Genomic DNA, 16,623 nt, shown 5'->3' on the forward strand with positions numbered 1-16,623 from the left:
TCTATATCTATGCTAGAATAATGGATAAAGAATAATTGGATATATTGACAGGGGAAAATTTGTTCATTTATTGGTCAGTTCTTTCATCCAGTTGGCGGGGAGGGGATGGTGCAAAGGGGGTGGATAGGTAGTATCTTTTTTTAAGCAGCTGTGAGTATCACTTTATTAGAGTTCATGAAAATCTGGTGCAACATCCAAGTAATATTAGATCCATTGATATAATCCAGTTTTTAAAAATATCTCATTTACTAAGTATATTTGCGATAACTTTTATTTAATGAAATCTTCCAATTTTTAACATGTACAAAAGGGCCTGCTTAATTGCTTCAAGATCCATGTCAGATCTATATAGGAAATAAATGTCTATAATCGAGCTCAAGTTTTCCAAGGAATATTTGTTTAAAACTCATAGTGCTCCAATAATCCATAATAAACTCTCATTGCCCAGAACGATAAGTCCCATTATTTTACTTTATTAAAAATAAATTCCTTTTTTTAATTTCATGTTGCTATTTACCTTATATCAATGTATTTAATTTCTAATCATAAAAAAAGAAAATTTAAATTTATAATATAATAAATTTAAGAAAACTCTGTTTTAAAAGAATTCGATTGTGGCGACACTTTGTGTGTTCAAATATTAAACTAAAATTGTAATCATCATCATTAACCCTTTGGTGATGGTAATGTAAAGAAAAAAATATAATTTAAAAAATCTTTTTAAAATCATTTAGATTATTAAATATTTACTTTCTTTTAGATAGTAATGCCGGGTGAGGAAAATAGATTTATTGAGAAATAGATATGCATATAGAAAACTAGCCAATAGGGAGATAATTATATCGAGCCAACTCTAGTATAAATAGACTGCACATTCATTAAGTATTAAAAGTTAAGCGATAAATTTTATATAAAGTCCGGGCACTATTAATGCTCTGCGCTCAGATGTTATCTAGCACTCAAAGAGGAAGGTTGTTTGCTTAACTTGCTTTCCTTAATTTATTCTAGATTCATATTTCATTAAACTTGAATTCAATAATTTGTGAAAAAAGCCTTAGAGTTTTGATTAGTTTAGCATTCAATCTTGAATAAATTAGTAAGGTTTTCTTGTTTGTCCGTTAAGGTCTCGATAACTACTGCACCGATTGAGTTCTTTTTTTAGGAAAGCTTCACGTGGGTTATGATAGGGTTTCAGGCTGTTTTTCTGCAAGGCTTCTATTGATATAAAAAATGTTTACCTCCAAATTTTCTGCAAGTTAGAATTAGTAGTTTCTATATCATTTTTTTATTAGAGGATGTCTATAGAATGCTGAAAAAAACTTTTTTGCATTAATGATTAATGACTTACTTTAAAAATTTTCAGAAAAAATCCAACCAAAAATGTGTCCTGCTCCCTTAGAAAATAATCAGGCAAGTAAAAAAAATTGAAAAATTTTCTTACAAAAAAGAGGATTTATGTTTGTCTGTCCGACAAGTTTTCTATCCCCCATAACTGTTAGGGAAGCTTTCTAAAAGTCAACCCTCAAACCATTCGACTCTAATTGTAGAATAGTATTTCATCGCATCGTGTTATAGACAGCGTTTAGATTGTATACATGATTTTTCAGTATGGATGAGAACCGAGTCTAATCCAACGGAGATTTCTCGGTTTCGATGCCATACTTGATATCTTTCTTTTTGAATAAGATTTTTACCAAAGGGTTCAACAAATTCAAATCCTTATCTTGTACCTTCTCGTCTGAAAAAGCAGCGCCTTCAAAATTAAAAATTTTCCATTGGGTTTAACTGTTGTATAACCAAAAATACCACTTTTTTTTTAACTCGCCTACAATATAGACATTTAAAAAGACATTCACATTTTATCCATTTTTATATGTTTGAGTTTTCAATTAAAGAAACAAAGAATTTGATAAAAAAAATTCATTTATTAATTATTTATACTTAAGAATTGTTTCATGTTTATAGTGATGGATTTTTTGCAGTATAAAATTCATTAAGAAACTTGAATTTTTTCATGTACTATAAAGTTTCTACATTTTATTTTACATTTTTGTTTTACTTCTTTGGTATTGAAGTCAATAAATAGTTATTTTAAAAACTTTGAATTTAAAAATGATAAAGTAGTCTAAAAGGTGAAAATAAAGTACTATAAATTTTAAAGAAATTTAATAATTTTCTTTAGCAGTTAGGCGCATCAAATTAATTATATATTATTAAACTATTATCATAAAAAAATTTAATTAATTTAATGATAGTTTATTCATTTTGTTAATGGATACTTTGACGACATTCTACATTTAATTCCATTGATAGTGCTCATTAATTAGGATCTATCCGTACGTCCGCTTGTCAAAAAGCAACTGTATAAATTGTGGGTTAAAATACACATATACTCTTGGGAACTTTTTTGCCCACAGATGTAGTTCCCTTCTGGCCCATTATGGGTCCTAGTACAAACGCAGGAGTTGACAAACGTCGGAGTGGACACTTAACCTAACCTAACCTATTTTAGACTATCTTATAGGTTTTTTAAATGCCTATCCACTCCGGGAACTTATTTGTACATTCATATTTTAACCTAACCTAATCTGTATACAAATACTTAATTATATTAATATTTTAACACTCCTGTGTTTGTCCACTCCGACGTTTGGGACTCCTGCGTTTGTCCTTGAACCCCATTATGCACTACATCATAACCGTTTATTTTCTTCCAAATTCTCAATGATGTGCTTCTTTGGACATACATGTCTTTTTATTTTTGTAATAAAATTCTAATTTAATCGATGACATAAAATCTTGAATAATTAATTCACTTTCATGTATTATGAATATCCCGATCCATACTGAAAAATCATGAATAGCATCATTTTACAGAAAATTTTCCATGGGTATTAAAATGAATAATCATAAAATCAATACCTACCAGTTATGTTAGCCCTGTCCTTAGGCCCATAAAAGTTAACAAAACTGGTTTTAATCTTATAATTATTCATTTTAATATCCGCGGAAAGCTGTCTATAATACGATGCAATGAATAACTATTATCATATCAAAAGAAACATAAAAAAACTTGACACATATATTCAACTTCAAAATGAAAGGATAAATATTTTAGCAAGTGGAAAACCTTGTTCTTGAGAAACTTGGTAATGGCATAAATGGGCGTCCATTGCCAGCTATCCAGGTATAAACCTGCCTGTGCCTGTCCGCCATAGCATGCTACATCTGGGATATTATTTCCAGTATGACTTCGAAACCGATTAATATCCGGTGGATAAGAATCGAATCTCAGCCATACTGAAAATTATGTATAACATCGTATTCTATCAGTTTTCTACAAATGTAAAAAATGTACGATCATAATATATAATAACACCAGTTTTGTTAGCTCGGCATCTCGGGGCTAACAAAACTGGTATTAGTACATTTTTATATCCGTGGAAAGCTGTTTATAATACGATGCGAATAATAGCTATCACTGCATTTTCAAGGACATATTTTTAGATTAATTGATAGTACAGGGCCATTTGGGATATATTCCTATTTATTTTTAATTAATAAATCACCTTTAGTAGACAAAGTTTAATATATTAAATGGTGATGCTTTTTGACTGGCAAACAAGTTGTATCCCTAAACAGTACAGCCAATCTATCAATTGTTTTATAAGATGTCTAATAAAGTTGTTTTTGTTTTAATCTATTAAAATAAAATACTGTAGTTTATTATTATTAATTATTAAAGGGAATTTGTTATATTTTGTTAAGTAAAAATAATTATGCATGTTTAAAGTGTTTGGGGTAGTTAAACTTATAGCAACAAGGATGACAACATCCATAAAAGCGAAGCACTGAATCGGTAGGACAAACGGACATTAACACTTGAATAGTGTCAGAACTGAATAATCATAATATAAATTCATAAGGGTCAAAGCAAAATTGTAAGTAAATTTGTTAAAAACTGCTTGATTCAGGATAATGTTTATGGACATACTTACATTTTTAGGACTTGATTATAGAGTTGCTTCGCTTATAATATTGTACTTTGTTGTCCAAGGAATCAGTATACCAAAAATCAGACCAATCGGATAATTAGGTCACATACAAATTTGTTGTTAAAAATGTTAAAAAAATCAACATGTTTAAAATGGACGTACGGAAATTCTGGTAATGATTATAGAGTTGCTACGCTTTCTAACTCGTACCTAACTATTATAGGAATCACCATGCAAAATTTGAAATCGATAGGACAATTCTAACATGCCTAAATTAACGAAAAAAGCTATTTAAAAAAGTAAAAAAATAAACATGTTTAAAATGGACGTACGGACATTTTGGTAGTGATTATAGAGTTCCTACGCTTTCTAAATCGTACCTAACTACTAAAGGAATCACCATGCAAAATTTGAAATCGATAGGACAATTCTAACATGTCTAAATTAACGAAAAAAGCTATCCGTGACGGACGGACGGACCGACCCTAATTATAGAAAAGCTTCGCTTTTAAAAATACAAGTAAGGACAACTGTGTTCAATGTTTGGGAAACCTTTTTAGGAATGAGTCAAATATTTAAAGTATAGGTAAGTACATTGTTCATAGGAGTGGGTCAATAAGTTCAAACAGATTTTTAAAAATAATTTGCTAATAAATTTGTGCTCTTAAAGTAGAAGGGTATTAAATAGATGAACAAGGATGACAACATCTAAAAGTAACAAAACACAAAAAAACATGTATTGACACAAAGTGAAGTATTAAAATTGTCAGGAAAAATATTTCCCCCCCTATTCTTAATTTATGTACAGACGGACAGACTAACGGAATTCGCTACTAATAAAGCATAGTTTAAACTTGTGAGTTACAGACCAAAACAAGTCACTATTTCAGTAGCTCTGGTATGAAAACAAATTGGTTGCAGTAGATATTAATATTTTATAAATTTTATATACTATTTTGGGAAACATTATTAATTATTGAAATTGTTGATGTTGAAGGTTAAATTTATTAAGGTTATACTTGAAAAATCTCAGAAAACGTCTTTTTCAAAATACGTTTTCAAAAAACGCCTACCTTAGAAAACGCCTACTATCTTGGGGTAGTCATTTCCCAAGATAGGCGTTTTTGTGACAAGATTTTTGTCTGAAAAAGGCGTTTTTTAGGTAACCTTATCTTAAAAGTATGGTATACCTATCTACTAAAATATCAGGGAAATCTTATTGAAGATATATATTTGCACATTTTAATGAGAATCCAGCTTCTATCTTGATATGAAAGAACATTCTCAATAAACTCAATGTACTTTTTATTTCAAGGGGAACTAAAATATCTTGAAAATTAACAAATATATAATGTTCTTTTCAGTTTTCATGAACTTATTGAATAAAAATCTATGATTTGTCAAATTTTAGTTATGAAATTTGGTGCTAATTGGAGTTAAAATTAATCTAATGGGACTAGTACTTAACCCACGTCCGTGGTTAAACAAACACGTAGCACACACGCTCGTCATCGGGGAGGTGATGGGTTCGAATCTCTGATTAACACAGCGTCATAACTAGAGACGTTAAAAATGATTCCTACTGCTGCTATGTCAGTCGCGCGACTTCAATAGTTGAGAGTAGATAGAACGCCTTGGCTCAAAACAGGCTCAACTCATTACCATGTTAAGACTTATCAGACAAAGGTCGTGCAATCAATAGTTGGTTGTCTGATGAGTGTTACTTAACCTAATACCCTGGGTTGTTGAACCATGGCATTTGAATGTCATGGACAGCACCTCTGACCGTATGAGGTAATTAACGAAATAGGTATATAATTCATGAATATTCTAGTAAGTTGTTAGTATAACTATATTTTATCTGTGCATGCTTTCAATAAAATATATTCTATATTTATAAAATTACCACTTACATTTTTTGGGAACATAACAATTTTTGTAATTTTTTCATTGTTAATTATTTTATAATTTCACAATTATTCCTTAAACTGTTGAAATTGCTTTCTGAAGACAAAAAATTACATTAGAACTTTTTTTTTGTATTTTATTCTTTATTCATATTTTAATTATGTCACAGTTAGTCCTTAAACTGTTAATATTGCCATTTGAAGACAAAAATCAATCAAGATATAAGTAAAATTAAACTTTTATAAAAAATTTGCTGACATCATTTAATTATATTTCTAAAGTTAAATTATAAAATGTTCAAAAATTTTTTTTACAATAAGTTATTTAGTGGGGTTTGATTCTTCTTTTTTTAAAATTATTAAAAGTACTTGTTTCATTAGGAACATTATTATATCATTTTTTAATAATTTTAGCTAAATTTACATGAGAGCAATGGAGAAAATGGAAACGGCTATGGCTGGTTCAACAATGCCATACCTGACTCACCTTCCTCCTCTCCAGGTAATAGAATATTTCCACCTTCCTCCTCTCCAGGTAAGGATAGTTTCCACATTCCTCCTCTCCAGATAATGGAAATGGCTATGGCTGGTTCAACAAATGCCATACCTGACTCACCTTCCTTCTCTCTATATAGGTAATGGAATATTCACACCTTCCTCCTCTCCAGGTAATGGAATATTCCCACCTTCCTCCTCTCCAGGTAATGGAATACTCCCACCTTCCTCCTCTCCAGGTAAGGATAGTTTCCACCTTCCTCCTCTCTAGGTAATGGAATATTTCCACCTTCCTTCTTTCCAGGTAAGGATGGTTTCCACATTCCTCCTCTCCAGATAATGGAAATGGCTATGGCTGGTTCAACAAATGCCATACCTGACTCACCTTCCTTCTCTCTATATAGGTAATGGAATATTCCCACCTTCCTCCTCTCCAGGTAAGGATAGTTTCCACATTCCTTCTCTCTAGGTAGTGGAATATTCCCACCTTCCTACTCTTCATGTAATGGAAATGGTTATGGCTGGTTCAACAATGCCATACCTGACTCACCTTCCTCCTCTCCAGGTAATGGAATATTCCCTCCTTCCTCCTCTCCAGGTAATGGAATATTCCCTCCTTCCTCTTCTCCAGGTAATAGAATATTCCTACCTTCCTCCTCTCCAGGTAATTGAATATTCCCACCTTCCTCTTCTCCAGGTAGGGATCATTTCCACCTATCTCCTCTCCAGGTAATAGAATACTTCCACCTTCCTCCTCTCCAGGTAAGGATAGTTTCCACTTTCCTCCTCTCCAGGTTATGGAACAGGCTGGTTCAACAATACCATACCAGTCTCACCTTCTTCCTCTCTAGGTAATAGAATATTCCCACCTTCCTCCTCTCCAGGTAAGGATAGTTTCCACCTTCCTCCTCTCCAGATTATGGAAATGGGTATGGCTGGTTCAACAATACCATACATGTCTCACCTTCCTCCTCTCCAGGTAATAGAATATTCGATTCCCACCTTCCTCCTCTCTTCTGTGAAGTAAAAGTTGTCGCTAAGATAGGTAAATGTAATTGATAAAAATATACAGTTTCTGTGAAGTATAATATAGGGTAATAAAATTTACGCAGATTCCATGAAACATTTTTCCCATAACTTCTTTGGGCAAAGCCCCATGAGGCTCTAGAGATTTAAGAACGATTTTATATTGGAGATGGATTTTTCATTACCTCTTAGGGCGAAGCAACTGGTATATTATATCTCATTATTATTTTGAGGATCAAGTCGGGCGGCCTCCCCCATGATGTTTCAATCCTTCGAGGCTACTCTATCAGAAAAATTAAAGGTAATTTTTCTCATATATTTTTACTGTTTCAACAATTTATTTTTAGTTCTTTTACTTTATTTGTAAAAAATAAAATTATGCCCATAAGTAGTGCAGTGATTTAATTTTATGCAGGAAGCCCTATATAAAAGTAATGGTTCTTCTTTACAGTAAAAATGCTAGTTATAGCTAGGCTTCTAGAAGCGTAGCCGCTAGTTGTAAACTTTTTTTATTAAACATGACATATTAACATATTTAAGACTGATGACTGCAAATTATTATTAGCCTAAGATTAAGTTTGTTTGATCATGGAAAGAAAACAAAGTAACGGATTTCGTCTTATTTTCATAGTAGCTTTTGTTTTGTTATTTTAGGTTAGGTAAATGTTAATGATAGCCCCGCATGGTTAGGAAATAGGACCCGCATGGTTTAGATCCCCCTACCCCCCTCCAAATGGGCTAGAAATAGGAGAAGGGCTACTGTGAAAATACGACAAAACCCGCTACTTTGTTTTCTTTCCAAAATCTATTTTGTTTTTAGGCGCGTTTGGAATCCAAAGACAAATTTTACTCCCTTGAATTTTTTCCTCCCCGCACAAAAGCAGGTAAATTGTAGAATCTTTAGGGACATGACAATGGACGATAGATTTATGTACATCCCCAATGATTATAAACAAAATTACATCTTCTGTAGATTGCTATTATTGGTTGAAATGTTTAGACAATCAACATAAATACCAACCTATCAAAATTCTATAAAAGTCCGCAAAGTTGTTGAGATGACTAATACGAAAACGTTATTGTAAAACTTTGGGGTCTAGTGTAATAAACAGTTATATACCCCTCCATCCCTAGTAAATTAAAAAATTTTCATGGATATCGCAATGGAAGATTGAATAATGTAAACCCTTAATTATGATGAACAAAATAACCCCTTTAAAAAATTAAGATTTATTGTTCAAAGATTTGGACACTGCTATTTTGTATCAACCAATCATTTTTTAATTAAAGTACAAAAGAACATTTTAATTGTAAGCAATTTTTTGTGTTGTAATTATAACTAAAGTACACCCAAGAACTATTTATTATTAAAAAAATAATCAATTTTCTATATTAGTCTTCATCCAAGGTTTAAAATAGTTGTCGCGGATATTAAAATGAAAAACTATTAGATTAAAGCCAGTTTTGTTAGACCCAAGGGGGTTCTAACAAAACAGGTAGGTATTAATTTAATGATTATTTTTTTAATAGTCGTGGAAAATTGTATGTAATAAAATGCTAAACATGAATTTTCATAGTGGAAAACATTGTAGCATCCATCTGAGACCTAACCTTTGATTGCAAGACCTTTGTCTTGGTGTCCACAACTGTATAATGTAATAAATGGGTAAATCCTCACAATTGTGTATGGTAGCCCCTCCGGGCTAACAAAACTGGTTTTAATCTTATAAATTTTATTGTAATATCCGCGGAAAGCTGTCTATAATATGATTCGATATATCAAAACTATTATTTACTTAAATCTTTTTTTTCCTGAATTAAATACATATGTGTTAAATTAGTAAATATTAGTAATTCTATCTTCCATGCATGTAGTTCGTGATCAAATATGATAAAAACAAGGATGACAACATCCATAAGTAGCGAAGCATAAAAAATCGTCGATGGGAATACGTACAGGTAGATTTAAAAGGTTTTTACTAAAATCAAGAATAGATTTATTGGATAAAATAAACATGAAACCTTGTTTTATTTTGCATGATGACGATGGTCAAAATAAATTATATTAAAGATGCTCATAACAATGGGAAAAATTATTTTGATACTGATATCCCATAAAAGTTTGAAAATTGCATCAAAATAAACAAAGATATGGGGAAATATGTAAAACATATAAAAATAGCCAAAAACCTGATAAAAGGCAGTCTGGCCATCATGGTTGTTATATTAAAACGACAAAAAATTTAATTTTTAAATCCTTAACTTAAAAAATTTGGAAAATCGGACCATATACACTGAAGATATGGAAAAAAGTGTTAAATATATAAAAATAGCCTAAAACCTGCCAAAAAGGCAGTCTGGCCGTCATGGTTACTTTGTTTAAAAGACGGGAAATTTAATTTTGATATCTATAACTGAAAAATTTTGAAAATCGGACTATAAACACTGAAGATATGGAGAAAAATGTTAAATATATAAAAAAACAGCCTAAAACCTGCTAAAAAGGCAGTCTGGCCGTCATGATTGTTTTCTTTAAAAGACGGGAAATTTAATTTTGATATCTATAACTGAAAAAATTTTGAAAATCGGACCATAAACACTGAAGATATGGAGAAAAATGTGAAAAATATAAAAATAGCCTAAAACCTGCTAAAAATCGGTCCGAACGCCAATGATGTTTTATGGTCAATTATGCTCCTCAATGATGGGAATGTTGTCAAAAAATTTCAGCATTCTATCTTTTATAGGAGCTGAGTAAATCCCATTTCCCCCATAGCGTTACGGACTGACTGACGGACTGACGGACTGACGGACTGACGGACGGACAAAGTGAATTATAGAGTAGCTTCGCTACTAAAAAGATCCCCCATAATTGTTTGACGCGTAGCTACTCCATACAAATATTAGTTGTGTAAATCTGTTTACCAATTCAAGTTTGAGGAAAGGGGCTGAAAATAGCTAGTTAAACCATGAAGCTCTTTAAAGTACCTGTAAAAAATGATATCATACAATACAAATGACCAATGATAGGCCAATACACAGAATTAATTACCAATGGGAGACCAGTATAATTTTCAATTGACCAATGGTAGGCCTGTATATTTATAACGTCATTTATTATAGTCACTATGAAAAGCTTCGCTGAAAATAGCTAAAACCATCGAAAGGCTTAAATATAAATATAATATTGAGATCTTAAACTTCAAACAAACAAAAAAACATTACTACATAAATGGATGCAATTATCCTTAGATTCTTGTAAGATTTAAGACTCTAGGGGGCCTGGTGTCGCTTCGGGTACTAGACCTCTCCACGAACCTTGAAACATACTCCGCTAATAATTCGCCCATCAGACAACCAAATCTCTGAGATGCACGACCTTTGTCTGAGAAGCCCCAACTGTGCAATTCATGGTAACGAGTTGTGCCTGTTTTGGGCCAAGGCATTTACCCCACTCTAACTATTTACGTCGCGCATCTGACATAGCAGCAGTGGGAACCATTTTTAACGTCTTTAGTTAGGACGCGGTGTCGGACCGAGTTTCGAACCTATCACCTTCCTGACGACGAGCAGATGCGCTACGTGTTGAGACACGGTCGCGGGTTTATTTTTTGATTCTTGTAATACTTATGAACATAATTATTCTTGTTTTGTAATTGCTTATGAACTTTGATACTTGTATTACTTACTTTTTATTAGACTTTAGATTTTTTGTGTAGATTTGCATATAAAAGGAACTGTTTTTCTAAGAATAACAATTTTAAAAAAAATTACAATTTGTACAGAAAATGACATATTTCTTAAAACTATTATTTTTTTCACAGTTTAATAGGAATGGGATGTTTATTTCACTATTCCCCAGAGTTTATAATGAGATTTCTTATTGGTTGGATTAATATTTTTGGGGACTTTAATTGAATTTAGACTGGTTGAGTTTCCTAACATTTCAACCACCAATTGTAATCTACAGAAGGGTTTATTTTGTGTATCACCATTGGGGATATATTTATCGGGCGTTGTATTATTCTTTAGATCTCTTGGAATTGTTGTATATGCATTAGGTAGATCTACAAAGAAAAATATTTGAGAGATATGTATCCTTATGGCAGAGATAGGTATACATATGCCTGGTAAGATGCTGTGAGTATTGGTGCAAAAAATGGGGACAAATTTTAGATTGATTTGACGGGGCTGATTATTTACGTCACAAGTGAGGGGAAAGAAATGGGAAGGAGGCAAGAAACCCCCTAGAAAAGAGATGGGGGTATGACGTCACACGCCAAAACAATTTGAAATTTGTCCCCATTTTTTGCACCAATACTCACAGCATCGCCTGGTAATATTTAAAGAATATCATTTGAATTTTATTTCGGGGGAATGTATTCATTATTACTTAAATTTTGCACCAGATTATCATGTACTCTAATAAAGTAAAATTTGTAGCTGGCTAAAATAACAATACCCCCATCCACCCCCAACTGATTGAAAGAACTGACCAATAAAAGAAGTTTAGTTTGCCCCCTAAGTTGACGACAAATTTTCCCCTCTCATAATATCCATTCCAAAAATATAATTTGAATTATTTTTCAGGAGCCACCAACTTGATATCCAGATTTGACCGGATGAGAGCTGGTAACCCCTTGTTTATTGACGTCACGTGGCATCCCGCAGGTTAGTATACAAAATCACAGAGGAATCCAATGCAGTTAGATATGTATTTCAACATAAGCATACAAAATAATAATAATAAAATTATTACACATATTCACATATTTTTATGCATAGTTTGGTACTTTCATAACCTGGGTTGGCCGTTGCATAAGCTGAAAATACCAGTTCATGACAAATATATTCAAAAAGATTTTATAAGGTTTCTAGCTACAGTAAAATGTTCCTTATATCGATTATCTACAAAAAACGACGAACTTTTAATGGCTGCTAGTTGCCAAACGGCTAAACTTATAAAATATGTTAGAACAAAATTTGCATTTCACGGTAAAATGTCCGAGGAACATTTCACTGTGAACTGCGTCCATTTGTAATGATCTTTTGAAAGAAACCAGCATATACTAAGATATCAATTTAAAAAAAAACGTAAAAATTGAAGTTTTATAAATGTTATATTCTCCTATTCACAAATCTCTATATTACACTATCTACATCCACTTCCCGTATCTCATTGAAATTATAGTTTATCCGCAAGAGTTTATGTTAGAGCACCTTTTTATTGTTAGGTAATCCGGCTGGGGATTCTGAAACTTCGAGTATGATGATTGCTCATGCTGCCGTTGAATACGTTGGTAAGTATACATTTAACAAGGGTAATTATGAACATAAGTAGCGCAAATATAACAGCTGTATAGTCTAAATACTTCAACTATTATAATTGCCGTCGAATATATATGTTAGTATACATAAAATAAGGATAAAGGGATAGTTCTATGAAGTGTATTTAAAGAGTTAAGGTACTTAGAGTAGTGAACTTTTATATGTCTTTTATATGTAGAATATATTAGGCATTGGATACATATGATTATATGTTAAAGAATTTTTAACATTGACCAGACCAAACTCTTTTTATTTGACAATATCTAAAAAAGTTAAAGTGATTTGCCACATAAATTACATGAGAATGGTCTATTTTTTCCAAATATGTATAGCCAAAACACCAATATCAGAGAATCTTTTTCCACATATTTCACAAGAGTTATAAAAAAATTGAACAGGGGTTCCCCTTGGGACAAGTTGCTTAAAAAACATAAAAAATAACGTCCGGTTCATTATAGGACAGGTTTTCTATAGATTCTTTTTAAAAAATAAAGAAAACCATCCGGTTTCCTTACAATATACACATTATCTCACGTGGAAATACCAACTAACCATACAACATACATATATATATATATATAAAGACCATTCTCATGTAATTTATGTTGGAAATCACTAACTTTTTTAGATATTGTCAAATAAAAAAAGTTCGGTCAGGTCAATGTTAAAATTCTTTATCACAATCATATCTATCCAATGCCTAATATATTCTACTAAGACATATAAAAAGATCACTACTCTAAGTACTATATTAAATATTTCATTGGTCATTCTTTGTTCTTATGTGTATTTTGTTGTATAAAAAGTTTGAAGTTCTTTTAACTAGTAAATGCTATCTAAAGTTGTATTTATGACAAAAAAGTTTTTGCCATATATAACATGCAACGAAGTTGAAAATAAAAATGAAAAACTCATTTTTTAAGGAAAATCCCTGGTCAAATCTTTTAATTTTAATCAATAACTTTATATTATGCACTACTACGTTATTTAAAATAGAAAAACTTACAGTTCACTATTTTTTTTAAATGCACTTCGTGAAACTATCCCTTTGACCATAAGCAGCGCAGCTATAACAGCTGGAAATTATAAGAAAGGGTGATTGCTTAAGCTGTCGTAGAATATTTTACCCATACCCACCCAAAAATAGTGATTAACCTTTATGGATATATAATAAGCTTCACTGTATAAGATAACCAAATCGGTTCGTCGGTCAGCTAGATCATTTGTAACAAAAAGATAGATTAAAAGACATCCTCTTACTTTTATCCAGTAGTAAGGTTTTGATGTCTGTAGCTTAAAAGATTTCGTTGCTACTAATATGATTGATTTCTCTATTTAAGGTAAGATTCACATAAGTCCTAGGATTGTTTTAGGCTATTTTTTGCTAATACCTATCTCATGAAATACAGCGCATCCGCTACAATAAAAATTAAGTATCATTATTACTAAAATATTATTAATGTTTTTTATAGGTATGGAATCAATGTTGCATATGACATGTTATGGATCAAGCAAAGAAGAAATAAAAAGCTATCTCAACAAAGCAAAAGATCTCGGAATCAGAAATATTCTAGGAAATTCAATATTTTTACATAAAAAAAAACATATAATTAAAGATTCGATATAAGGCACTTTTAAGGCAAATTACTGTATTAAAACATATCCTTGGACGTCCAAGCTTTTATTTTGAGTTGGGTAAAATAATGTGGTTTTAAAAATTTTTAGGGGGTAAAATGAGAGGTTTCAAAGTTTGTGTGGGGGGGGGGGGTTAAACACCCCTTTTACAACACCCTTGATGGTATTTAATTTATGAGTCATAACCACATACTGAACAGTTGATAAACACACTACAGATGCATTGCCGACCGACCAACATAACACCAAGACGTACCATTAGCAGCTTTGCTTCTGAAAAAATACAAAAATATTGAATATTCTGATTGAGTAGCTCTACGTGGTGATCTACCTAACATTGATGCAACCTGGGAGATTGATCCAGAAAAACTAAATTTTGCAACAGATCTTGTCAAATTTATCAGGTAATATTTATTCCAATATGGCCTAGAAACCGATTAATATCCGCTAGATCAAACCGTTTCTCAGCCATACTGAAATATCATGTGTACTGTGTAGTATTGTATTACAGACAATTTTCAACAAATATTAATTTAAAAATCAGTTTTGTTAGCTTGGGCCCACGGACCCTCTTGTCTAACAAAACTGTTTTAAATCCTTTACCTTTTAATAACCGCGGAAAGCTGTCTATAATACGATGCGATGAATTTCAATTACTCAAGTATAATATTGTAAATCCCTAGATTTGAGACATTGCTTTAGGCCATTTATTATTGAGACTGTTAGAGATATCAAGTTTCAATCATTATCCTTTCTTATCTAGCTAAATGATGAACTGATATGGTTCTCCTTTAACGAGAAACTTCGAATATAAAAAGGGAAGGTTTATAGCTATTTTGGTAGAGTTTACCATTAGTCTCCAAAAGAAATTATGCATTCTTTTATTTTTAATTACAATGATGTAAAAATCCTTTAATGATATTTAAATATTAAACTTTTTGATAAACAAAAAAAATGTTGTATAAAAAATTGTATAAATAATACTTATTGCATAACTACAAAAAGACCTTGGGCTTACAATAAGGTCTAAGGTTCAATTTAGAAATTGAATTTTTTAGTTTTCCTTATGCCCTGATAAACTTTTGTTTTGTTATTATATATACATTGGCTACCCAATATAACTTAACATTACTTGGATCTTACATTAACAGCTTATTATGTACTCTAATAAAGCGATGCTTGCAGCTGGCTAAAATTACGATACTCCCAGTCCAACCCTTACCTCCTACTGGATGAACAGACTGACTAATAAATGAGGTCCATATTAGCAAGCTAAATTGACGACAAATGTTTCCCTGTCAATGTATCCACGTATATTTTATATCCAATTTTATGTATATCAACAAAATTCTTCTTTGTTTTAATATTTAAAATTTCTTTTTAGAGAACATTTTGATGATTACTTTACAATTTGTGTGGCTGGTTATCCTACAGGTAAAATCATTTGTGGAGTAGCTTTTCCAGTATGGTTTCGAAACCTATTAATATTCGCTGTATTAGAACCGATAAATATCAGCTGTATTAGAACCGGTTATCAGCCATACTGAAAATTCAAGAATAGCATCGTATTACAGACAATTTTCCACAAATTAAAATCAATACTAAATTAAAATCCTAAAATTCATACCAGCTTTGTTAGCCCAGGCCTTTGGACCCCGGGGGCCAACAAAACTGGTATTAATCTTATAATTTTATTAGTTTAATATCCATAATAAGCTGTCTTTAATACGATGAGATAAATAACTATTCTACATTCAGCGTACGTCCGTTAGTCCGTAATGGATAGCTTTATCTTCGATTTAAGCATGTTAGAATCATCTAATATATTTCAAACTTTTTATGATGATTCTTGTATCAGTTACATTTTAGAAAGCGAAGCAATTCTACAACAACCAACAAACTTTTTGACAATGCTTTATTTGTTTATGTTCGGTTGTCCTACTGTCTGATTTTGTTAAGCTTCTATTTCATGTCATTCCGTTTATTTTTAACATTATTGGGTGTTACACTTATACCTATAAAAAGATATAAATTATGTTTTAGCCCCTTTTTTTTTTGGGGGGGGGGGGGAGGGGGCTTTAATCCAATGGAGTAAATAAGCAGAAAATTATTTTTTTCTTCTAAAACATTCCAATGCCAGTTTTACCCTGAATTAATCAATACCAATTTTCGTTTATTTCATTTAGAAATTTTTGATTTTTCTTGTCTTTTAAAGAAAATAACAAAAATATATATAT

General features: G+C 31.5%; 1 protein-coding gene across 6 annotated transcripts in view; it reads left to right on the forward strand.

Moving 5' to 3' along the window:
- Positions 1-1,365: 1,365 nt before the first annotated feature.
- Positions 1,366-16,623, forward strand: part of LOC145327073 (methylenetetrahydrofolate reductase (NADPH)) — a 30,846-nt gene continuing 15,588 nt past the window's right edge. For 3 of the 6 annotated variants that reach the window (XR_013882050.1, XM_080170594.1, XM_080170593.1), the window contains exons 1-9: positions 1,366-1,410; positions 6,317-6,404; positions 7,657-7,724; positions 8,244-8,307; positions 12,014-12,094; positions 12,658-12,723; positions 14,224-14,322; positions 14,697-14,790; positions 15,771-15,820. Coding sequence is in view for 5 of the 6 variants with exons in the window: in XM_080170594.1 (XP_080026720.1) it covers positions 1,381-1,410; positions 6,317-6,404; positions 7,657-7,724; positions 8,244-8,307; positions 12,014-12,094; positions 12,658-12,723; positions 14,224-14,322; positions 14,697-14,790; positions 15,771-15,820 (640 nt within the window). In the remaining variant the exon portion in view is untranslated. Of the gene's footprint in view, positions 1,411-3,107; positions 3,188-6,316; positions 6,405-6,907; positions 6,963-7,333; positions 7,377-7,656; positions 7,725-8,243; positions 8,308-12,013; positions 12,095-12,657; positions 12,724-14,223; positions 14,323-14,696; positions 14,791-15,770; positions 15,821-16,623 lie in introns of those variants that run through there. The other 3 variants (XM_080170595.1, XM_080170596.1, XM_080170597.1) reach the window with 3 other exon arrangements.

Source organism: Acartia tonsa, chromosome 8, assembly GCF_053477335.1.
Source record: "Acartia tonsa isolate MP-2025a chromosome 8, ASM5347733v1, whole genome shotgun sequence".
Taxonomy (NCBI): Eukaryota; Metazoa; Arthropoda; class Copepoda; order Calanoida; family Acartiidae; genus Acartia; species Acartia tonsa.